This window comes from Felis catus, chromosome B4 (genome assembly GCF_018350175.1).
Source record: "Felis catus isolate Fca126 chromosome B4, F.catus_Fca126_mat1.0, whole genome shotgun sequence".
NCBI classification, from domain to species: Eukaryota; Metazoa; Chordata; class Mammalia; order Carnivora; family Felidae; genus Felis; species Felis catus.
The window spans coordinates 116967459-116992464 of record NC_058374.1 but is presented as its reverse complement, the minus strand read 5'-3'; the positions used below and the strand labels follow the sequence as shown (position 1 = coordinate 116992464).

At 41.5% G+C, this 25006-nt stretch overlaps 1 protein-coding gene across 4 annotated transcripts in view; it reads left to right on the top strand.

Annotated features, from left to right (window-relative positions):
- The first annotated feature begins 3389 nt into the window (after window positions 1-3389).
- NTN4 (netrin 4) overlaps window positions 3390-25006 on the top strand; it is a 126023-nt gene continuing 104406 nt past the window's right edge. For 2 of the 4 annotated variants that reach the window (XM_045062187.1, XM_045062185.1), the window contains exons 1-2: window positions 3390-3410; window positions 7161-7690. In XM_045062187.1, the coding sequence (XP_044918122.1) occupies window positions 7217-7690 (474 nt within the window). In that variant the 5' untranslated portion in view covers window positions 3390-3410; window positions 7161-7216. Of the gene's footprint in view, window positions 3411-3837; window positions 4338-7160; window positions 7691-25006 lie in introns of those variants that run through there. The other 2 variants (XM_045062186.1, XM_011284159.4) reach the window with 2 other exon arrangements.

Sequence of the window (25006 nt, the reverse complement as noted above, 5' to 3'; positions counted from 1 at the left end):
AAGAACAACATTGACAAATTGTAGTATATCTGAAAGGGGGGATTAGGATGGTGAAAGTTTTGAAAATCATGCAAAATGGACTATTAAACACCTGGAGAAAAGAATAGTTAAGAGGAGCAACAAAATTTGACTTCATCATGGGAATCTACCCCCCCAAAACCAAGAGCACACTGTATACACAGTATGTTAGCTAACATGACAATAAATTATATATATATATATATATATATATATATATATATATATATATGTGTGTGTATGTGTGTGTGTGTGTGTGTGTGTGTGTGTGTATAAATTTGACTTCAAGTCTCTGAATATCTATCAGAAAAGAAATTGGGCCTATTCTGTATAATTGCAGAAAGCTAAACTATGAACATAAGTAGAGCTTTTTTAAAAAAAATTGTAATGTTTATTATTTATTTTTGAGAGAGAGAGAGAGAGAGAGAGAGGGAGTGAGCAAGGGGAGGGGCAGAGAGAGACACACAGAATCCAAAGTAAGTTCCAGGCTCTGAGCTGTCAGCACAGAGCCTGATGCGGGGCTTGAACTCACAAACTGAGATCATGACCCAAGCTGAAGTCGACTGGTTAACTGACTGAGTCATCCAGGCACCCCTGAACATAGTAGAATTTTAAGAAGAGAGATGTCATGGTTATACAGAACACTACCAAAAATGAAAAGGACTGCTTTTTAGGCTTTTGTTTACTGAGGTTTCTAGAACAGAAGCTAGATAACTATTGGACAGAGATTTTGTGAAGAGGGTTCCTATGGGGTAAGCATAGGCTCAAAGAGTTCCTATGGGGTAAGCTTAGGCTCAAAGATCCCTAAGGTCTTCTCTGATGTTGAATATTCTAGATTCCATTAGGAGCCTGACTCATTGTGATAAGTTATAACAGGGTGATACCTTTTCAGCCTTTTGGTGCTTTGCTTCTGCACTGAAAGGCCTCACTTAGACTGCTGTGTATTTTTTTGTCCTTATGGTTACTTTTTATAGTTCTCTCATTCTCCTTGTTACCAGCTTGCCTCAACTCATTCCTTGTTTTAATGTCATCCCACTTCATTCTAATTTGTTACTTCTAATATGTTGTGGTCTAAGAAAACAGCATAACCAAACTTATTAACATTGCATGAATAATTTAAGTGAACATCTGAAGAGCTCTCCCATGAATAAGGTCTTTAGTGCATGGACTTTTTGCCATCTATTTTAGTTCTTAACAACCCTTTTAGCTTTCTTCCAAATTCCTGGGAGTATTCTAGATTTAATTTGTCAAATATGTGGCTTCTGGAAACTTATTATTGAAATTTCATAGGTTTTCTAAGCTTCCTACTAATTCATAAAATTAAAAAAGAAAATTCTGAACACATTACTGAAATTTTATAAAATAATCATAAGCAATGACATACAACTCATTACTGAGCATGATTTTCCTTATTTTTTTTTTAAATGTTAATGCTTATTTGTTTTGGAGAAAGAGTGCAAGCAGGAGAGGGGCAGAGAGGGAGGGAGTTACAGAACTGAAAGCAGGCTCCAGGCTCTGAGCTGTCAGCACAGAGCCCTACCTAGGGCTCTAATTCACTGAACCTCGAGATCATGACCTGAGCCAAAGTCGAAAGCTTAATGGACTAAGCCACCAGGCACCCCAATTTTTCTTATGTAGTTAAACTTCCCCTGGACAGCTTCTTCAAAATGGAAATAAAATTTATAGCTAGACTGTATAACCAAATGAAATTGATTAGAATGCTAATTACTTTTCTCTCCTGAGCTGCTTTGTATGGAAGGTATTGGTATAAAGGGTACAGGTTCCTTTAGAATATGAGGAATCATTCTGGTTTCATTAGTTTTCTTCTTAGCCCTGTTCTTAGTATATAGCAATAATTTTAACATAACTCAATAAAAATATTTAATGAAAATTTGTTATATCTAGCAGGTGCCCTCAGTTAAGTATAATGAATATAAGAAAAACACAATAATGTTTTGTATGGACTAAATATGAAAGACTGCTTTGCCATTGTCTTGTTAAAGGGAACAAGAATCAGTTATAGAGCAATCAAGGAAGTATATTTTCAAGGCAAGATTGGTGCATATAGTAAATGTTTCTGAAATTTGTAATGAGAAGTTCTGCCTCAATACAGCAGACTCAGGTTAATGATAAATGTGCTTTTCTTTCTTTCTTTCTTTCCTTCCTTCCTTCCTTCCTTCCTTCCTTCCTTCCTTCCTTCCTTCCTTCCTTCCTTCCTTCCTTCATTTGCTTTGGCTATTAGGTTAATATTGGTGCCACAATTCCTTGACTGTTATAATTTCCTATCATTTATTTGGTAAAAAGAATAATTTAGAGAGGTGTTTCAGTGACTCCAATGGGAGCATAGCCATAAGACGTGAAGAAAGTCCCAACGTTGCCAATATTTGAAAACTCAAAAGGCTTATTTTCTAAAGTGTTATACAAATTGCTGCCCCATACCTTTTGCCACTCCCCAGTATTGGTCAGAAGAATAATTTTAATGCCTCCCAAGTGGATGAAGCTGATCTCATCCCATTTCTTCCTGGGAGATACAAACTTCTTATATATCCCCAGGTGAGTCTTGAAAAATATGTGCATGAGACCCAAAACTGAATTGTCATCATCAGTAACACACAACTGAATGGTCTCTGTAACGTAGTTAATTTTCTGGAAAATATTCAAAGACACAAAATGAACACAGCAATAAAACATGGTTTTCTACTCAACGTTTGCCTAGCCCCCTGGATGTGTGCATAGAATGGTATTTTCATAGTGCTTGCGAATGTCCCAGACTCCAGTGCGATGTAATCTCCTTCCATAAGCAGCAGTCCTGAGCAATCCTATCCACATTTAGCTGCTTCTGGTTGCTGCTAAATTGCTTGCCTTAACTTAATTCACAACGTCGTTTCACACACACCACAACACAGCGTATATGGAGTGAGAGTACTTGGAAAGACCAGTTTTCTCTTTGAATTGCCCTTGCCTCTAGACAAGGATGTTTTAAACTGCCCATTAGCTAATCCTCTGACCCTTTTCTTTTGGCACCTTGAGTTTGAGTTAGAGGGCACATTTTTACATCAAAATGGATACACCTCGGATAAAGCAAGCATTGATTGTTTAGTCGAGATGCCCTCCCCCGCCCCCCAAAGGCAGCAGTGAAGCAGCGAAGGCCACTTAGCAGTTAGTGCGCTCTCCAAAGCCCATAGCCCGGTGCAGGGCTGGTGGGGTTCCCTTCCTGGATCGTGAGACTCCAGGAGAAGGGGTGGCGGAGATGGGGAGTGGAGAGCAGGGTTTGTTTTGCTGGGGGATGTGGGAAGTAGGCGCTAGCCTGTTTCGCGGTTTTTTAAGCCCCTTGGCATGCCCTGACCTGATCAAGAGGGAGTCAACTGCTCTCTGGAATGTTCCGGGAGAAGGTGGGAGACTGCTTCCCAGAAGAGGCCTGTGGGTGCTGGAGGGCACCAGGGGGGTCACGCAGGGAGCTACAGGGAGAGCGCCGGGAGGGGCACGAGGAAAGCTGGGGGCCGAGGTGACCCGTGCGCGTGGGGGCTAAGGCGGGCGGCATGAGCTGGTAGGAGGCTGCGGGGGCGGCCCGTTGGGCCAGGGGATCCCTCCCCGGGCGGCGGCGGCCGCGGCGGCGGCGGCGGCGGCGACGGCGGCGGCGACCCGGCAGCGCAGGCTGCACCGCCCCGGCTGTCAAGCGAGCGCGGGGGGCGGGCAGGAGGAAGGGGTGGAGGTGCAAGGGGAGGAGGGCTGGCACCGGAGCGCCGCGGTGTCGGTGCAATAAAAATGCATCCCATGGAACTGCCCATGGAGAAGGACGGGACCGAGGCGCAGCAGCAAGAGGAGGTGGTAAAAGCGGCGGAGGACGGCCGGGAGGCAGCAGCAGCGGCGGCGGCGGCGGCGGCGGCGGCCGGGAAGTGAAAGGTCTCGCAAAGTTCAGCGGCTGCTGCGGGTGCTGAGCCCCGGGCTAGCGGCGGAGGAGCCCGCGGGACCGCTCCGCAGGGGCAGCGCGGCCAGGCCGGCTATGGTCCGGGGGCTCCCGTCGCCCCCGAGGTGCCCGGGCCCCTCCAGGCCGGTGTGCGAGGGTCACCCTACCGCCTGGCGCGGCCCCGGCCCGCGGCTCCCAGCCGCCGGCGCCCGCTGACCGAGCCTGGCGCCCCAGGAGGGGGAAGAAATAAAGAGCCCCAGTTCTTCCTGAGGACTGTTGGCGCTTCATCCCACAGCCGAGAGGGCTCAGCTCCCTCCCGCACCCGCCCGGCCCCGGTCCTCCCGGCTCCTCCCGGCCATGGGGAGCTGCGCGCGGCTGCTGCTGCTCTGGGGCTGCTCCGCGGTGGCCGCAGGTGGGTGGTGACGCTGCAGGGCCCCCACCCTCCTTCCCTCGCTCTTTCTGTTCCCCACCTCGGGACTCGGGGGTGCAGGGTAGTGCGGGCTGGGAGCGCCAAGCTCGGCTCCCGAGGATGAAATGAGTGGCCATGTTCCGCCTCTTTTCCCTGGGTCTCCACAGTTTAAAATACTATTGATTTTTTTGCAACTGCGATACACATGCCCTTGGCTAACCCGATATCCTGGGTACGCCCTGCCGGAGATACCACGGCCTTGGTTTCTTTCTCGGTTTGGGCTTGTAAAAAACTGCCTTTCCACTTTGTGAGGGAACAAAGGACCAAGCTCGCCATCCCCCGGCACTTCATGGCCTGAGGAATGATGGGGAGGGATGGCCCAGCGACCCTGGGCGCGCGTGGGCGGCGGCCGCCCTCTGGGTGAGAGCTAACCCTGAGGTCCCTGGCCTCACGCTGGGCACTAGGGAACCAGGTAGGGACACCTGGGCGGGGTGTGTGCCCTTTCACAGTGGCAGTGGCTGGAACGCACTGAGACGCCGGGCTGGGGAGATGGGTGGTGACTGCCCTGGGTTGAACGGAGCTGGCTGGCCGCCCCTGGGGAATTGGTACCCTGGCTGAGGCTCCGTGGGAGGTCGGAGGCGGGTCTGCTCCTAGTCTCGGTAACTGGATGACCTGCAGAGGCGTCGTCAGAGGCTCTCTCTCCTATTCCCATCCCGGCTTTCTTGGGCTGCCTTTGGCCACCGGTTCCTAGCGCGCCGTTTCTAAATTCGGGAGCCTCTTCCGTTCCTCTCCCTCCCCCGTACGGGTCACCTGGTTTCCAGTTAGGGGTTAGCGCAGCTCAGGGTGTGAGGACGAAAGAAAGTAAGGGACTCTTCAGCCATCCAGTCTCTCAAACGTTTCTCATTCGCTCTAGAAAGGGGAGTGTGGGCTGGAGGGACCGACTGGTGGGTAGAGAGCATCGGCGCACTTGTACCTTCCCTAAGGCTTCTTCTCCTCTGCCCCCAGAGACGCTGGCACACAGTTAAAAAAAAAAAGTTTTAGAATCTTCACCCCAAATCAGTGTGACTCATAGGAGCATCCTTGCTATACTTGAATAGTCATTTCTTTAGGGATATCGAAGTATTTTTGTCCACCCAATATCTGGCTCCAATCTTTTCTGTACTTATTAGTTCCGAGGCGTTTAAAAGTATTCAATACTTCCCCGAGGAGCCATTAAAGGTCTAAGGTTTTACTTGAATTCTTAGGAGTACAGGAGCACGCGTGCACCCCTGCCTGCACTTAACACGTGCTCCCCCGACCACAAAGTGAACTTTATTGAACCTTTCCCTTTTCAAACCATGTTATGGCAAAAACATGCAAGCAATCAAGAGGTTGTAAATAAATATCACAAGGCAAGTGTTTCAAGTCAAAAATACTTGTACGGGCAGTATATGATTTTCCCCGAAATGCTTTACAGGTGAGTCATAGCACACTGTGTGTTTGGGTGATCCTGGCCACAAGCAACTGTTGCCCAGCTAATCAGAACAGTGGCAAGCAGAGTCTAGGCATAATGCACATTTGAATTTGACATTTAAAACATATGCCTAAGGAAGCCCTTTCCTTTGGTTGCAGAGGTTATGTGGGGCTGGTGGTTGTCAGCGTGTGAAATGTCTCTGTTTTAGTCTAAGCTGTCATTTGGCTTCTCCAACAGCACAGTGACAATAGTTCGGAGGTGCTCTCTCTTAAGTAGCAGAAACATTCAATTAGCCAGAATTTAGGGTTTAACGTCCTTTTTCTTCTTTCCTTCTCTGTTTTAACTTTTAAAATAGATGATTTTGCTTAAGGTAGTCATAATTAAAATGACAAACCCAAATTAAAGGATTAAAATATGTAGTCAGGATGTTAATAAGTGGATAATGTTTATCATTTTAAGTAATTTTGAAACATTAAAGTCTGTTGGACCTTTGTTTGGGTGGAAGCACATGTTTCTTTAAGAAGGTGTTTTAGTTCACAGATAATGTTTAAAGGTGCTGTTAGTGGCGGCCAGACTGTACACATTCTCCTGTTAAGCAAACAGGCAACGACTATATAACCTGTCATAGGTTGCAGCACTCAAGAGGCAGAGAGCATGTCAAATAGGCCTTTCTGCCATTTGGCAGTTGAGAGAGGTTTTTTTTTCCCCTTAGTTATATTTACTAAATATTAAAAATAGATATTATGCATCTGAGCTTCAGTGATGTCTAGCTTTGCTACCCGAAGTGAGATCCCGTCGGATATGGATTAAGTATCTCCTATTGCTTTTCCTAGGGAATTGGCTCCCTCACATTTTTGACTTAAAAATATAATAGGATTCTATATTTCCTCCTTAATGTCTTCTAATAAGCATGTTAGATAATGCTAAGGACTTAAATTATATTTGAAAGACTAAATTGGGTGATCTTAAACACACTATTGTTTTTTGGTATTATTTAAGTCATGGCTTCAAAACAAAGAAGTGTGTTTCGAATATAGAGAACATTTAGAAAGCAAAGTACTTAAAAGGTTGAGGCCCATTTTTTTTCCCCCAGTGTTTCCATTTCTCTTCCCTTCGCCCTTTATCTGAAATGATTTTTCCCTTTTATGTGAATTTTATAACCAAACATGAAATGTGTGCACACACACATGCACACTCACATGCTTGTATGTATCAATCCAGAACCGTATCCATGCCCAAATTTGGTAGAATTTCCTCTTTACCCAAAGTCTTAAGCTCTTTGGGGGTAACTTGACTGTCGAAGACAGACTAGGGTGACAGAAGAGCTTTCCAGATGGGTTTGTCTTGAATAACATATGCTTTCCCTTCCCTAGGACTGAGTGGAGTAGCTGGAGTGAGTTCCCGCTGTGAAAAAGCCTGCAACCCTCGGATGGGAAATTTGGCTTTAGGGAGAAAACTCTGGGCAGACACCACCTGCGGTCAGAACGCCACTGAGCTGTACTGCTCCTACAGTGAGAACGCTGATCTGACTTGTCGGCAGCCCAAATGTGACAAATGCAATGCCGCCCAGCCTCACGTGGCTCACCTGCCAGCTGCCATGGCAGACTCATCCTTCAGGTTCCCTCGCACGTGGTGGCAGTCCGCTGAGGATGTGCACAGAGAAAAAATCCAGTTAGACCTGGAAGCCGAATTCTACTTCACTCATCTCATTATGGTGTTCAAGTCCCCCAGGCCAGCAGCCATGGTGCTGGACCGCTCCCAGGACTTTGGGAAGACGTGGAAGCCTTACAAGTACTTTGCAACGAACTGCTCGGCTACGTTTGGCTTGGAAGATGATGTTGTCAAGAAGGGAGCGATTTGCACTTCGAGATACTCCAATCCCTTTCCGTGCACTGGAGGAGAGGTAAGAGCACACGTTTAACTCTACACTGTAAGTAAGGTAGAAAAATGTTACCAGCCCACATTTTTTTTAAAGCATGAAGGTATACTTGTAGCAACATGAATGAAATTAGAATTTTTCATGAGCTTTATTTGTCATAAATTATTTCTCACCCTTAGATATGGACGTGTAGTCATTTTCAAGCAGGTTGGCCACTGGCTGGGTTTAAGGTGCAATTCTAAGGTTTTAATTTTTTTTAATTTGAAGAAAGCGTAGACACACAACATCCTCACTTGATCTTAGAGGTTTGAAAGGCTAATAATTTCTTCAGTTAGCGGGTCTACTTACTGTGCTTCCGAAGGGGCAAGAGTTACTGAGACTGCCTGTTCCTGGAGTCCACACATGCTGGTATCTTCCTGAAACTGTTAACATAAATAGGAAGTAAATAAAAATAAAGCCAAGGGAGAAAAAAAAATCTGTTTGTCAGGATACTTTTGTATAACAAGAGTTTTATTGGTAAGATTACAAGAGTGTATAGTAAACAAATGAAGGTAGTTTCTTTTGAGATATAAAAGTTCTTTTTGGACTCAAAACCGTCTCAGTCTCATTTTGCAAAACAGCTTCCTTAGCTACTAGTCCAATTTCTGTATAGAATGTTTTCTCCTTTTTTCATATTTCCCCTTCCCTAAAGGGGAAACAAGTCTTTTTAATAAGATATACCTAGGAATATATGGATATACCTGGGAGGTTTCCCTCCCCCGTTCCCCAGAGCATTATGAAAACATTTAGAGAACACTAAGTTAAGTGAAGACAAATTAAGAGCATAAAATACCTTCATGAGATCAAGAAATATTGATTCAGGGGCACCTGGATGGCTTATACAGTTGAGCATCGACTCTTAACTCTTGATTTCAGTTCAGGGCATGGTCTGTCAGTTCCTGGGTTCTAGCCTCACATTGCACTCTGTGCTGACACTGCCGAGCTTGCTTAGGATTCTCCCTCTCCCTCTGTCCCTGCCCCTCCCCCCCTTAATTAAAAAAAAAAACAACCTAAAAAAAAAAACCCATGATGCTTCGTTTTTTTAAAAAAAAAGAAAGAAATATTGATTCAGACTGGTGTCTGGCTGGTTCAGTAGGTAGCACTCACTCAGGGTCATGAGTTCAAGCCTCACATTGGGTGTAAAGTTTACTTAAAAACTAAAATTAAAATAAAATAAAATTTAATTTAATTTTTAAAATATTGATTCAGAAAAAAGAGAAGAGAGAATATAATCTTTATAATTCTGGTACATATCATGAACACACAGACTAAATAAGTGGTTCTCAACTAGGGGTGATTTTGCCACCACCCCCCCCCCCCCCGACCAAGCCCCCTCCCAGGGGACATTTGGCAATGTCTGAAGACATTTTTGCTGCAGGGAGGGACACTTACTGGCATGTAGTGGGTGAAGGAAAGGGATGCTGCTACACCTCCTATAGTGCACAAGATAGCACCCCACTCCCACTCCTGACAAAGAATTCTTAGCCCAAAATGTTAGCACCAAGGCTGAGGAAGCCTGGACTGGGTGTGAGGCATATGTCCCATGCCTGTAGTACTAATGGCTACAAATACTAAGATAAGCTGCCTTCTAGCAGTCCTTTGTATTACTATTCACAGACTTCCCAGATGATTGCACTTAGTGAACATTTTTTGAGCCCCTACTATGTGCCAGGCACTGTAGTCAGTGCCAGTAATCCTGCCTTTGGTTTGGGGAAAGGGTTGCTTGTGAGGGGCCTAATGAAAAAGCAGGTTTGAGAATTTCTTCTTCCTACTACCATAGACACCTATGGACTTTTGCCTTATTGTCCGCCTCCTTCTTCTGTGTGCTCCCTGCAGACCAGGCCCCGTGCTGCTGGCAGGGGAACCAAGTGGGATGTGGCACAAATAGCCTACAGACTGTGTTTCATTCTTCTTCTTGGTCTCTAAAGCTGGCTTCATATTGTAAACTCGTGTGCACCCTGTCATGATGGACATTTTTAAAGATACCAGACAGGAAAGAAACAGATAAGTTAGACTCATTGTTTTCTTATGTGGAGAACACTTTGTGTTGCAAACAAATGAATGGCTTTGGAAGTGATCCACATGCTCATATCGGTTCCCTACATCTCAGTGCTACTGGGCCATGTGTACCTAGGAAGTAGCAAAAATACAGTTTCAGTAACCAGATGGCAGGCATGCTTGCTTAGCAAATATCACATTAACCGTATTATAATGGCCCAGCAATTACTTAGCGATGACTAAAGTAACATTTATTTAACTTACAGTGGAAGCAAAATCTTCTTTAAAGCCAAACTACTTATTGTCATCAATGGTTATTATATCAAATTTCAAGCAGAGAGAGACTAAAATTTACGTTAGATATTTCACCTTTGATCTCCAGTTTTAGTCACCTTTATATCCAGTTAAAAATTGGGGGGTCGGGGCACTTGCGTGGCTCATTTGGTTAAGTGTCCAACCTTATTTCAGCTGAAATCATGATTTCACGGTTCATGGGATCAAGCCACACATGGGGCTCTGTGCTGACAGCTCAGATCCTGCTTGAGATTCTCTCTCTCTCCCTCTTTCTCTGTCCCTCCTTGGCATGCTCTCTCTTCCTCTCTCTCAAAATAAATAAATAAACATTAAGAAACTTCTTAAAGTTGTTTTTCATTGTAGCTGTTATTTCAGCAGACTTATAATTCAATGGCAAGAAAAAAAATCAAGGACCATCTGGTTCCCTCTAGAGTGTTTTTGCATATATACTCTAAACCATCATAGAATTTCTTCCTTTCAGAGCACAGGTTTGGGAATGAATCTTTGCCTCCTGAGTTAGAGAGTAGAAGAGAGTCCTCTTCAAAGACAAGGATCAGAGGATGCTTGCCTGGGACTGATTACTGCCTGCTTCTCCTGTGTTGCTTTGGAATATAAGTTAGTACTGAGCTACAAATTAATTTTGCAGTACAACTCTACATCCCCAATCTCTATCTTTGGAAACTGGCTGATCAGAAAAATAAGCCAATTAACGTGGGGTCAAATAAGTAGTCTTAAATTTCATTTATTGCTTATTTATAATATTATTATAGACCTGGATCTTCCTCCAATCAATATAAGACTTCTGAGGACTTCTCTAGGTATTTTCCTACTACTCAAACTAACATAAATATATCCCAGACTTCATTTTTTTCTATTACTCATTCCAAAATACTTCCTTGGGCTTTTAGGGCCTTAGACCTGTAGCTTCATGTTTAAGAAATCAGATACCTCCATCTTTGGAGTTGAAGGCACCAGTCATCTGAAAGAGGGCTTTTAAAAATATAGGCCCCAAAAACCACCCAGAAGAATACTCTTTAATTCAAGTTAAATCAAAGTTAAATCTGCTACACAGCAACTTCCTAAGTTGGTCAGCAGTTACAATGACTGGTTATCTGAAAATGTGTGTCCTTTTCAGGAGAGGAGATTAAGGCTCGGAGGTGATTTACCCAACAACAGTGCATAGTTAGTTATATGGCAGAGGCAGGACTAAATCATGAGTCTTCTGACTGTAAGTCTAGTGTTTGTTCCACAAAACTATGTTTTCTCTTCATTGTTGACCCCCAAGAACTGCTTGCAGAGAGATGTATGCATATCTCTCTTCTCTCGCACTCTCTCACAACCATTTGTTATTCATTTGGATGTGACATGAAGGTTAAAAAGGCATTGCCAAACAGCTTTCTCCTGAGCAGGAATGTCCCCTGAGATGTCAGCAGTGTTTTGGGAATAAAAAGGTTCCATGAGTAAACTAGGTTGGGAAACATTGGGTTTAACAAAATTAACATCTATAAATACATAAATGTTCTCATTAGTGTTCTGTATCCTCAAGTGGGAAATGTAGGATGTGACATTCCCAAACTTATCTGTCCATGGAACCCTCTTTCTGCAGAACTCCAATTACTAGCTTTTGGAACTCCAGAGATCCACAGAGCACAAGTTGGAAAATGCTGGTTTGGAGGTATTAAGTACTCCCAAAATCCCGGTAAAAGGCACAGATGGGGGAGATGTTGTTCAAGGGGTACAAAGTTTCAGTTATGCAAGATGGATAAATTCTGGAGATATACTGTACAGCAACATGACTATAGTTAACAATACTTAGTTGTGTGCTTGTAATTCGCTAAGAGGGTGTATCTTAAGTGTTCTCACCATACACATGCAAAAAAGTGGTAACTGAGGTGATGGGTATGTTAATTAGCTTGAACATGGTGATTATTTCACAATGTATGTGTATATCAAATCATAAAATCATACTTCTTAAATATACACAATTCTCAATTTTCAAGTATGCCTTGATAATTTTTAAAAAGGCACAGAGAGGCCTGATGCTTGGCATGGTTTGACATCAAGGCTCTATGTCTATTGGGGGTTTAATCTCCTATTTAGTTGTAGCAGCAGGTAATAATAACATTGAAGCTAAAGATGAGAGGTTAATTAGGCTTTTTTGGATTCAAAGAAGCAGCCTCGGATCCCCTCTGGGTACAGAAAATGGAGGGAAGTGAGGAGATGTAGCAAGTCATTTTAGGTTCCAAACAATGAGGCCTCTTGGAACTGGAATTTCAGTTATCACTGTTTAGGAAATTCCAAGTGACCCCAAAGTACCTCTAAAGTGATGGAGTTATTATCTCCTTAGAAGTGAGCACTGCTGCCCTCTACTCTTTTAACTCACTGTTAGAAGAGCTCTATTCAAAATTGGATAGCAACCAACCAAGCCACACAGATTTTTTTTTTCCTCCAGGGCATTATGAATATAAAACATTCAAAGGGAGGCAGTGGCACAGAGCAGAAGAAGACTGGTGAAGCACTATGGAAGGATTGTGTCAATCTTACTTGCCTCTGTATCCCCAGCATTTAGCACATTGCTTGGATCATAGTAGGCATTCAATAAATCTGTGACTGCATAAATGAGCAGGAACAAATGAGTGATATGAGTAGGAGAATATCCTTAAATGGCAGGAATTTAAGGGAGGAATGAATATAAGCCTTGCGTAGGGGTAAGATTCAGAAACCCTGGTTAACATGGAAAAGTTCAATTGGTAAAAATATGAGATTAAGTTGTGGTTGGAGAAAGGCAATTAATGAAGGACCTTCAATAATATTTTTTCACCCATTTGTTCATCAAACAATTTGGGGGCTATTATATGTCTGATGCCATTCCAAGTGCTGGGGTATGGTGGTGGACCAAAGAGATAAAAGTCCTGGTCCCCATGAAGCTTAGGTGTTGGGGGAGGGGGATGGAGGGAGGATGGAGAACAAATACTTAAGTAAAATACACAGTATGTCAGAGTGTGGTAAGTACCAAGGAGAAGATAAAACAGGGTAGAGGATGGGGAGTGCTAAGCTGGAAGGCCTGCTCTTTTTGAAACAGGCTGAAGGATTCGTGTTTGATGGAATAGTCAATGACAAGAACTCTGAGCTCCTGGCAAGTTTTCCTGAGTGAACAAAATCTGTAATTAAAGGTCCCATTTCTTTCAATCTGTAGATATGGACAAATGAAGTTGTGTATTAAAATGACAAACATTGGCAAAAATCCCTCTTGCTAGTGTTTCTTAGAATGAGAGCATTTGGAAAGGAACCTAAATGTCATCAATGGAAAAACACATGACTGATGAGTAATCTGAAGCCTAAAGAGAGTTACATGACTTGTCTGTAATTACTCAGCTGAAATCTGTGTTTCCTGACTTTTAGCCCTGTGCTGTTTCCACTATACTAGTTGGAAATTACTATGTCCTGAGTTAGGTAGTGTGAAGGACACAAAAATGATATACCTTCATTTCCTTCACAGTCCTTACAATCCACTGGGTAAGAGATCAAACATGATCATTAATGGACTGATTTACTAAATAGTATGAGATAGTGCATGATTAATTCCCAGATACGTTGTGCAAATAATATACCTTTCAAAATCTGAGTATTCATTTATCTCTTTGAAGGATGTCTCTTTGGCCATTGAAAAGATTCTACTTCAATACCTTATGGTAAAGTCAGTATGGCACAAGGGTGCAGAAGATGGCAAATTGCTTAATCAGGTTTTTACAGATATTTACATTTATAATATGCTAAGCAATATTTAGATTTTTAGCTGAAAAGAGAAAGTAATACATGAGTTGGAATGTTTGCTAATCACTACTCTTTGGTTAGCTACTTATTTTCTTCAGTCACTGAAATCTGCATGTGACAGTTTTGCAGCAGCAATGGTCATGAGTCATGGTCGCAGCGAATGTCTACTGATGCCTTTCCGTGTGCCAGGCATTCTGCAGAATGCACCATATCCCTTAATCTCACAAGAACCCTGTTAGTTGGGTACTAGTATTAACCCCATTTTGCAGACAAAGAAATTGAGACTTAGTGAGTTAGCGTAACGTGGTCAGACTCAAATAAGAAGTGAACCAGCCCATGCCAGAGCTGGGATTATTAGCTTACCTCAAAATTATTTAGATGATTAGGTTTTATTATAACTAAAAAAATTTTTTTAAGTAAACTAAAACTAAATTGCTCTAGTAATTATTAGGTATGATATACAACTTACAGTGTGATTGATAATTTGTAATATGGTACCATGAACTTTGCATAACAATTATTTTTTTTACATTAGATAGAAAAATTACATATAACAAGCAGACTGTCTGCACTTAAGGTTACCTAAGATCATTTTTTAAAATTTATTATATTTATTTATTTATTTATTTATTTATTTATTTATTTATTTATTTATTTTGGTGCAAAAAGGTGTTTAAGCCTGGGTGGCTCAGCTGGTTAAGCATCAGACTCTTGGTTTTGGCTCAGGTCATGATCTCATGGTTAGTGAGTTCAAGCTATGAGTATGGAGCCTGCTTGGGATTCTCTCTCTCTCCCTGTCTCTTTCTCTGCCCCTTCCCACTCATGCTCACTCTCTGCCTCTCTCAAAATAAATAAACTCTAAAAAATAAATAAATAAAATAAAATAAGCTATATGGGAATGAGTACCATAGTTTTTTCAGTACCATTTAATATACTTTTTATTTGATTGGTTGGTTTTGGGTGGTTTGTTTTTACCTAGCTAGTAACTGCTTTAAGTAATTTTTCTAACTAAAGTTAGTCATCCAATGTATTAATGTTTCGCTCTGAAGTATATTCTTAGCTATAATTTTGTTGAACTTCCTTGAAAATAAAATGTTGTATATATTTGTCTAGAGTGCTTCGATTATCCATACCCTAGGGGTACTCCCTTCCTGTACGGGTGGGGCTAGAGATTAACAGCACTCTTCAAAAAAATAATGCGTTTAGTTTAAAGAAAATCCAGAGAGTAGTTGTTAATTAGAATTATTTAAAGAAGCTACATAAAAATTAAAACAAACCCAGAGATCAAATCAATAAACTTTCACTTGTTGATTTCAAAGAGTAGACTTTTCCTCCAAAAATACCTCCTTTCTAGCTATTAAGAAAATCTGTTAGTATCTGTTTGCTTTGCATTTGTTCAATTAGATGGTTTAGCTTTGCCAATGTTTCATTAGAATATTCTGGAAATTTTGAGAAATCAGAATATAAAATGCTGAGTTAGTAATGAAGGATTCACACCGAAAAGTTAAGGCCAGACAATGAAGAGCAGAGGAACAGGCACCTGGAGGTCAGGTATATCTGGGCACACAAGAGGTGCTTCTGACCAAGGAATGGAGAACCCTAGAAACCAGAATGGTTGTATTAGGGACTGGGGCTTCTGGAAGATGAGGAACGTGCATCATGACAGAGAATAAAGAAGTTATTGCTTCTGATCAGTAATTAGAAGTATCTGAAAACTCAGTAATAAATGTATCCTCTCCTTCCGCTTCCCCACCCATGCGCTCTGTGTCACTCATATGTAACTATAATATCATGTCCCCTATCTCTTCTACTCCTCTAGTGTTCACTTCTTGAGGAACTTTGTCCCATCTATCACTGTATATGCCCTGTGGCTCCCAGCCCCCCAACCTCTGTACCTGGCACATGTCTCTGCAAGGCCTAACTGTCCAAAACACATTTATTGAATTGAATCATATGAAAATAAATATATATAAAATAATAATACCATTTATTAACTATGTTGGATGCTACATATCTACTAAGTGCTGATCTTTTCAAAGTAGTCATGATTCATTCATTCTTTCTATGAGTATTTATAAAGTGTCTCCTATGTGCCAGGCACTATTTTAGGAGTTGGGAATACAGAGCAAAAAGTCAAAATTTCCTGTCATTGAGCTTACATTACAAATGTAAGGTGCTAAACAAGGTAAAGTATATAGAATGTTAGACAGTGATCACTTAAAGGAAAAAAAAATAAACCAGGGGAAGGGGCTAGAAAGTGGGGAGGAGGTTTTTAATGTTTAGAAAGAACTCCCGGGGAGAGCCTCACTGAGACTTTTGAATAAGGACCTAAAGGAAAGCAGACGTGAGCAGTGGACATATCCAGGGAAAGAGCAAAGGCCCCAAAGAAGTGTGCCCAATGCCATCAGGACAGTGAGGAGGCTGCCACTGAAGCAGAGGGATCGAGGTGCAGTATAGTATCAGAGGTCAGAGGTCAGAGAGATAATTAGAATGTGGGGCCTTGAAGTAGGTGTCAGGATGGCCCAAATTTACACCTAGATCAGTTAAAGCCTGTTAATTATTTTTGGTATCCCCTTTCATTCTCCAAGTAATCCCAGTTTGGACTATAAATTATTTTAAGTCATTGTTATAAAGTCATTGGTTTTTACTTTGAATGATATTGGAAGCCGTTGGAGGTTTTAAGCAGAGGGAAAAAATGATCAATTTATTTTTAATAGGATCACTTTGGCTTATGTGGATTTGTGGGGGGTTTTGTTTGTGTGGGTTTTTTTTGTTGTTGTTGTTCTTATTGCTGATGTTTTGTTTTGCTTTGCTTGTGTATTAAGAAAGACCAAAGAGGGATGCAAGGAGACTGGCTAGAATGCTGTTGTCATAATTCAGGCTGGGGCACCTGGGTGGCTCAGTCGGTTGAGCGTCCGACTTCGGCTCAGGTCATGATCTCATGGTTTGTGGGTTCGGGCCCACGTCGGGCTCTGTGCTGACAGCTTAGAGCCTGGAGCCTGCTTCGGATTCTGTGTCTCCCTCTCTCTCTGCTTCTCCCCTGCTCACACTCTGTCTCTCTCTCTCAAAGATAAATAAAGATTAAAAATAATTCAGGCTGGATCTGACAGTGCATGGACAGAGGAGAGCAATGGGAATGATGAAAGGTAGTTGAGTTCTGAATTGATTTTATGGCTACAGCCAACAGCATTTGCTGAGAAATTGGATGTAGTGTGTGGGAAAAAGAGAGAATTAAGGATGTTTTTAGCCTGATCACCTAGAAGAATAGAATAGCCATTTACTGAGGTGGAGAAGACTCTTGGGGAGCAGATTTGGAGAGGAGTGCCTGGAGCTCATTTCTGTACACATTACGTATGAGACATCCAAGTAGAGAAGATACTCAGTAGGCAGCTGGATCTGTGAGTTTAGAGTTCAGAGGTCTGGACTAAATGTATAAACTTGGGACTCATCAATATAGAGATGATATTTAAAACCATGAAACTGGATGAGATTGTCAGGGGAAGTGGGTGTGGTTGGAAAAGAGGAAAATCCAAGAACTGTACAGGGGAGGATCAAACTCAGTCCAACTGATGCTGCCATTACCAAAAAACAAACCACTGTTGCCAAACCCAAGGTTTATATGAAAACCAGTCTTGCCAGTCTAGGGGTCCAATGGTTGTTTAATTAAGAAACAGCATGCGTCGAATAACATTGACTTTCCACAATCAGAACGGTGGGTGCAAATTCTAAATGACTAGTGTGAGGGAAGGCATATGAGCTGCAACTCTGGGTTATCAAAAGACCAAAATGCATGGGGAAAAGGGAAAGTGCTGGCTGGATAATGAGTAATGATGGAAAAGGGAGAGAGAAGAATACTAACGGAGAAAGATACCTTTGAAAGTACCATGCTAAAAGAGAAATGTTGATCTTAGCGACCTTCAGATTTTAAGGGCCTCATATTCCATTGCATCTTGGCTTATCCAACTCTTCACCCTTTTCTGACTCAAAATTGCAGCTACCAGAGTGACTTTTTGGAATGATTATAAAAAAATATTTTTTGAATGCCCCTGGGCCATCACAGTTTTGGAAGTGAAATTAAAATTTAGCGCTGTACACATTTTTTTTTCTACTTACGGTGTTGTAAGATTTGGTTTGCAGAATGTGATGGAGGTCATCTACCCAAGGCATGGGAGCTATACAGTTATTCCCATTTAAGTACATATGTTTACATTGTCACAGTTTTTAAAATGTGCCATTAATGTTTTAATTACTGTTTCATTTTTTGTTAAGAAGGAAAAGAGAAAGACAACATTTAGAGATTATAGTAGAATGTGCCAGTTTCTGGACCAGGCATTTTGCATATATCTTTCTTTATGTCTAAGGAACAAGCTCTTTTGGCTTGGCTGGTTTGGCTTGTTAAGGAACAAACAAAACAAAACACCAACCCTCTTTGTATATCATATTTCTCTTCTCTCCCTAACCTTCCTGCAAATGATGCCTTTCTAGGCATCAGCTATGTTTGCTGATGTTACTTTACACTTCATAATTACAGTTTCTAAAACAATAAAATAATTGTGAGAAATATTCACATCCTTTCTACATGACGTCATGTTCATTTGTGCTAACACTATATCTTTTGGCTGCCACTGAACAGGGCTTCTAGATTTAAAATTAGATTGGAGAAAATGTAGTCACTCTTTTATATTGTTTAATCTCCATTAAGAATTATTGTTTCCTTTTATTCTAGCCAATCTGATCCTTCTGAAATCTTTGAGGTTTTAAATCAATTCCTCTTGTCAGTCAATGCTATCTTTCTCTCATATCCTATGTCCCAACAAATGACCTCTGTCCCTATCTCCATATGAAAGCAAAGGTCAGTGGAGGATACTTAACACCAGTGATCTATCAGAAGAACCCAGGCACCTCACTCCCCAAGAATCCTCATCTTTGTTGTTTCCCATCCTGACACACACAAAGGGGAGCAACACTCACCCCTTTGTAACAGTAGCTTCCTCTCTGATGATTCTCAAAGTTCAGGAGAATGTAAGCCCACTGGGGTTCCTTGGGACACAGGGTAGTGAAGAGGTATAGTTTGCAAAAACAAAAACAAAAACAAAATTGCAAGGTGACTGTCAACTCCCACTCCCCAACTTCTTTTCTTCCCATGTGTGCTATCAATTCTGATTTGTTACTTATGGCCATTTTTCTTTCAAAATGTTCATTTCTTTCCTCAAAGAACTTTGTTTTGTCACATTAGACCACTTCTTTTATGTCTTCTCTGGCTCCAAATATGAATTTGTGAAAATGAGCATGACATCTAGCCTGCCCCCATGATTTTCTCTCTGGAATCTTCTATCACTTCTCCCAACTCCATTGCCCCCTTGTGCTCCCCCATCACATTCCAATTCTACTGTTCACTTCCTTCAGCTAGACAGTTGAACTCTACTGGGAAAAATAAAAACATAATTGTACTGAGAGATGCCTCTACAAATTTGTTTTCTAGTCTAATTTGGCCCTCAAATTTATCTCGAAATCCTCTTTTCTTCAGCCCTCTTTCATTCCTGTAGTGAATCTTGCAGAGCTTGTCTCCTGTCTCTGAGACCACTCCTCACCCACATTACCACCACCCCCAACCCCCGCTGGCTCTCAGGTAAAGAGCTTGCCTCCTACCTCACTGAGAAAATTAAAATGGGTGTATGGCATCACAGGTTAACCCACAAAGGCCCATCAAGGCAAAAGCTGAGATTCATTCTCGATTCCTTTCTCTCCCTCAGCCAGTAGCAGTCATTTACCAGGTCCAGTTCTGCTCCTGTAGTCTGTCTTGAGTATGCATGCTTCTCTTCATCTGTACACAACCATCCTGGTGCAAACTGCCATGATTTCTCATCATGTACATTATTGCAATATTCCTCCAATTGTTCTTGCTGTTCTGTCTTGCTTGCTCTCCAATCTGTTCTCTATGCCACACTCTACAGGGGCTTTTTGAAATCCAAAATGTCACTTCCCTGCTTAAGGAGTCTTTTGTGACTCCCCAGTTCCCCCATACCATAGTCCACATTCTTTAATGTGGCACGCTAGGCTCTTTCCAAATGCCCCGGCCTTATCTCTCATCACTGCCTCTTCTGCCCTAGCTTCCAACTGTACCTACTGAACTACTTATATTACTCCAAGGTGCCAGGCTCTCTCCTACCCTCTGACCCTTGCACACATGCTTCCTTGTCCTGATGTTCTTCTCTTCTGTTCCCCTCCCCCAGTCCTACCTCTCATTCATTTAGCCAAACTGTCAGCCAAATATTTTTTGGATGGATGGTTTGATCCATCCTTAAGAGCTGCTTAAACTTCACCTCTTCCTAAAGTTCTGGGTTAAGTGCACTACACGTGTGTGTCACGCAGGTGCACCCATAGCACATGTTTACCTCTATGACAGCATTTATCACATTGTTTTGTGAACCCCTTAAGTCAGCTCAGATCATACTTTGAGACCAACTATTTAGCATCTAACATGCTGCCTGACATATTAAATCTCTATTTTTCAAGTAAACAGACTCTGAGGCATTAGTATTGTTATTATTATCAGTGATAACTATTTATTGCTTTCTGTGGCTTAAAACATTTGTGTGCAAAGTATCTGGTGTGCAGACACACTAAACAGTATGAGAGATGACTTGCTACGTGTCTCCGAAGTTGCTATTCAGGATGACAGATCCTAAGGCAGTTGATTGTTACAATTTCTCAGTAAGGATAATGTCACAGGTGCCATGTCTTTCCAAACTCAAACCAGAGGCTGTGTTCCTACTCTGTGAAGGCCTGGCACAAATGGAAAGGTACAAATCTGCCACCACCTCTTGGAAAACAGTGAAAGGTGCATCTAAGGTTAACTTGGAGATTTTGTTTAATTTTTCATCAGTATCATTGGAAATGATTGCATAGAGGGCCTCCTAATTATGCTTCTGCTGTGTTTCCAAATGGGCTTCTTCTCACAATGCTATAATGGGTACAAGGGTGGTTGTTTCGTGATTCTAGAAAACAATCACCTCACGGCACTGCCTCTGGACAAACTGTGTAGGTATTTGGTTCTCTTGGGAAACTGAAAAGCTTGTTACTTCCTCTCCCTAAGAATTGCTATTTCAAGTAGGTCAAATCCAACTCACTTGCATTTCTAGAGTTGGGATGAGAAACTAGCTTTGAAGAAAGTTTAAATATTTTCTTTGACAATACAAAAATGCTTAAAAAAATAAAATTTGGAAGCTATGTCTCTTTCTAGTTGCTTGAATTTCATTGTAGTTAGTATATTCCCACATTGAAAGAGTTTACAGTCTAATTGGGACTTCTGAATAGCTCTCTTTTATTTTATTTTATTTTATTTTATTTATTTATTTTTTTTATGAAATTTATTGACAAATTGGTTTCTGATACAACACCCAGTGCTCATCCCAAAAGGTGCCCTCCTCAATACCCATCACCCACCCTCTCCTCCCTCCCACCCCCCATCAACCCTCAGTTTGTTCTCAGTTTTTAAGAGTCTCTTATGCTTTGGCTCTCTCCCACTCTAACCTGTTTTTTTTTTTCCTTCCCCTACCCCATGGGTTCCTGTTAATTTCTCAGGGTCCACATAAGAGTGAAACCATATGGTATCTGTCTTTCTCTTTATGGCTTATTTCACTTAGCATCACACTCTCCAGTTCCATCCACGTTGCTACAAAAGGCCATATTTCATTTTTTCTCATTGCCACGTAGTACTCCATTGTGTATATAAACCACAATTTCTTTATCCATTCATCAGTTGATGGACATTTAGGCTCTTTCCATAATTTGGCTATTGTTGAGAGTGCTGCTATGAACATTGGGGTACAAGTGGCCCTATGCATCAGTACTCCTGTATCCCTTGGATAAATTCCTAGCAGTGCTATTGCTGGGTCATAGGGTAGGTCTATTTTTAATTTTCTGAGGAACCTCCACACTGCTTTCCAGAGCGGCTGCACCAATTTGCATTCCCACCAACAGTGCAAGAGGGTTCCCGTTTCTCCACATCCTCGCCAGCATCTATAGTCTCCTGATTTGTTCATTTTGGCCACTCTGACTGGCGTGAGGTGATACCTGAGTGTGGTTTTGATTTGTATTTCCCTGATAAGGAGCGACGCTGAACATCTTTTCATGTGCCTGTTGGCCATCTGGATGTCTTCTTTAGAGAAGTGTCTATTCATGTTTTCTGCCCATTTCTTCACTGGGTTATTTGTTTTTCGGGTGTGGAGTTTGGTGAGCTCTTTCTAGATTTTGGATACTAGCCCTTTGTCCGATATGTCATTTGCGAATATCTCCTCCCATTCCGTTGGTTGCCTTTTAGTTTTGTTGGTTGTTTCCTTTGCTGTGCAGAAGCTTTTTATCTTCATAAGGTCCCAGTAATTCACTTTTGCTTTGAATTCCCTTGCCTTTGGGGATGTGTCGAGTAAGAGATTGCTACGGCTGAGGTCAGAGAGGTCTTTTCCTGCTTTCTCCTCTAAGGTTTTGATGGTTTCCTGTCTCACATTTAGGTCCTTTATCCATTTTGAGTTTATTTTTGTGAATGGTGTGAGAAAGTGGTCTAGTTTCAACCTTCTGCATGTTGCTGTCCAGTTCTCCCAGCACCATTTGTTAAAGAGGCTGTCTTTTTTCCATTGGATGTTCTTTCCTGCTTTGTCAAAGATGAGTTGGCCATACGTTTGTGGGTCTAGTTCTGGGGTTTCTATTCTATTCCATTGGTCTATGTGTCTGTTTTTGTGCCAGTACCACGCTGTCTTGATGATGACAGCTTTGTAGTAGAGGTTAAAGTCTGGGATTGTGATGCCTCCTGCTTTGGTCTTCTTCTTCAAAATTCCTTTGGCTTGAATAGCTCCCTTTTAAAAGATGAATAATAATAGAAAGGCAGAGAAAGGAGTTCCATGGAAAAGTGCACATGTACAAGGAAAGCCAATCCTCAGAATGGTTAGAGTATGTGGTAGGGTGGGGAATGGGGAAAGTGAGGCATGGGGGAAAGAGGAGGCTGGCCCTGGAGGGTCAGGTCAGATTTACATGGTCTAGTATGTCAATATTTTAGACTAGGTCATGTGAGTAGTGGATACCAATCAACAGCTCTTTTGGGTAGGGATAGCCTAATCAGAACTGTTTACGAAAGACAACTCAAGGAGCAGTGTGAAAAATTCTTGGGCAAAACTTATGAGACTAAACTTAATAGTGATAAATATAAATTCCTCTTTTCAAAAAATCAACTCTACTGCCACCGGAGAGGTGTGACTTATCAGCGTTCATGTGAAAAAGACCTCAGGGTTTCAGTTGACTGTAATCTCAATGTGAGTCAACAATATATCATTGACTGCCATAAAAGCTAATGCAATCTTAGGCTACATTAATAGAATAAGTTTCAAACAAAGGAGAGAATAGTCCTTCTATTGTGTTTTCTCATCAAAGCATACCTAGAATATTATGTTGAGGTCAAGATACTCCTATTTAGAGAAAGCTGAGCAGAACTGGTAAGAGCAATTAGAAATCTCATTATATAATGAACAATTAACTTAGGATATTTTGCTTATGAGAGAGGATTTATGGATGTTCAGGAATTGCTAGCATTCTTCAGATGTTTGAAGAGGGATTAAATGGACTTTGATGCTTTCAGAAGGCAAGAATATGGCCAAGGAAAGACTTTCTTAAAAACTGGATATATCCAGGAGGCAAAGAGAGTTACCTTGAGTTTCTCATCCCATGAAATGTTTCAGCAAAGGCTGAGTGATCCCCAGTGAGAGATGTTACAGGGAAGATTCATGTACAGATTTGAAGGCTTGTTTCATTACTCTTAGGGTTTCATCCACCTCTGAACACATAGATTATGCCATAGAGTGAGTAAATGACTAAGAAAATCCTTTACATCCTAACTACTCCGATAGCAGGGATCCCTGGATGGGCACTACTTAGCTAGTCACATCAGTCTTCCTGCTAGCTGGGTGGGAGCCCTCAATTTTGGTGTAATCTTTTTGGGGAGGTCTCATTTTTTGTAAAGTGCATGGTCCTTCTTAATCACTGAGCAAAGGGAAGTCACTTAACTGTTAAGAAAAGGGAGGCAAGGGGAAAAGAAATGAGCCCGTACTCCCTGAGTCTCTACTTTATATTCAGAGATGACATTTTATCTGTAGTTTATAATATTACAAGATGCAAGGTGGTAGCACAAGTACAGGAGATGGAGTCCCAGGTCTAGTCTGTCACCAGGCTCTGCTGGTTCCATCTCTAAGCTGGTTCTCACCTGCAGTCACCCCTTTAGTTCAAGCTCCCTTATCTCACGCTCGAACCTCTCAATAGCTTCTCTCATTAAGTTAGGGGCCTTAGATTCTTCATTTGCAAACTGAATCAGTGTGAGAAAGAGTAAGATAAGGCATACATAAATGTGTTTTACAAATAGCTAAGTACTATATAAATACTAATTATTAATAATAATATAATTCAATTACTTTGGTAGTGAAGTGGGATTTTAGGCCAGTTTATCTAGTCATTTGGCAAATATTGGGGTTCCTACTGTGTGTCTAACACTGGAATAAGCTCTGGGGATAGAGTAGTAAGCAAAAACAGACAAAATGCATTCTTAAGCCTAGGCAATGACTTACACAAAAAATTTAGAACGCATACCACCTGTAAGTTAGGGACTTCACATATTAACACTGGTCAACTGTCAATGTTTCCAAAAGCACTGAAAGTCTACACTTTTGCTTAATGCTTTTGGAGAGAACATCAGCCTTGGTCATTTAATAGTACATAAAGTGAATATAAAGAATTATATGCTTTTTATTAAAGCAGTGGCCAAGTCATCTTCATAGACAGGCAAAATTAACTGGAAGGAGTTAGATTTAGAGAAAAATGAACTAATCAGATGTACAAAGGACCCTTCATGTCTCTCCATTCCATATTTAGTCTTATATATCTATTGTGACGCTATAAATTCTTTTAAAACTATATTATGAACGTCAAGTACAAGATAAGGAACTAAGTTTTTAAAGATATTTTTAGATGGCAATGTTACAGTAAGACATAAGTATGAGCTTAAAATTTCTTATCAAAACTGAGAAATATGTATCCACCTACACCTTGTTGGTATTTCAGACTCAAGGAGGAATTTCCAAGTGATTCTAGTAAGAGGTTGCTTAGTAGCAAACTCAGAGTGAGCAAGCAATTAGGTTCCTGGCTCTTGTCTAGATTCCCTATTTGAACTTGCCTTTATTTTTTGTTGTTGTTAAG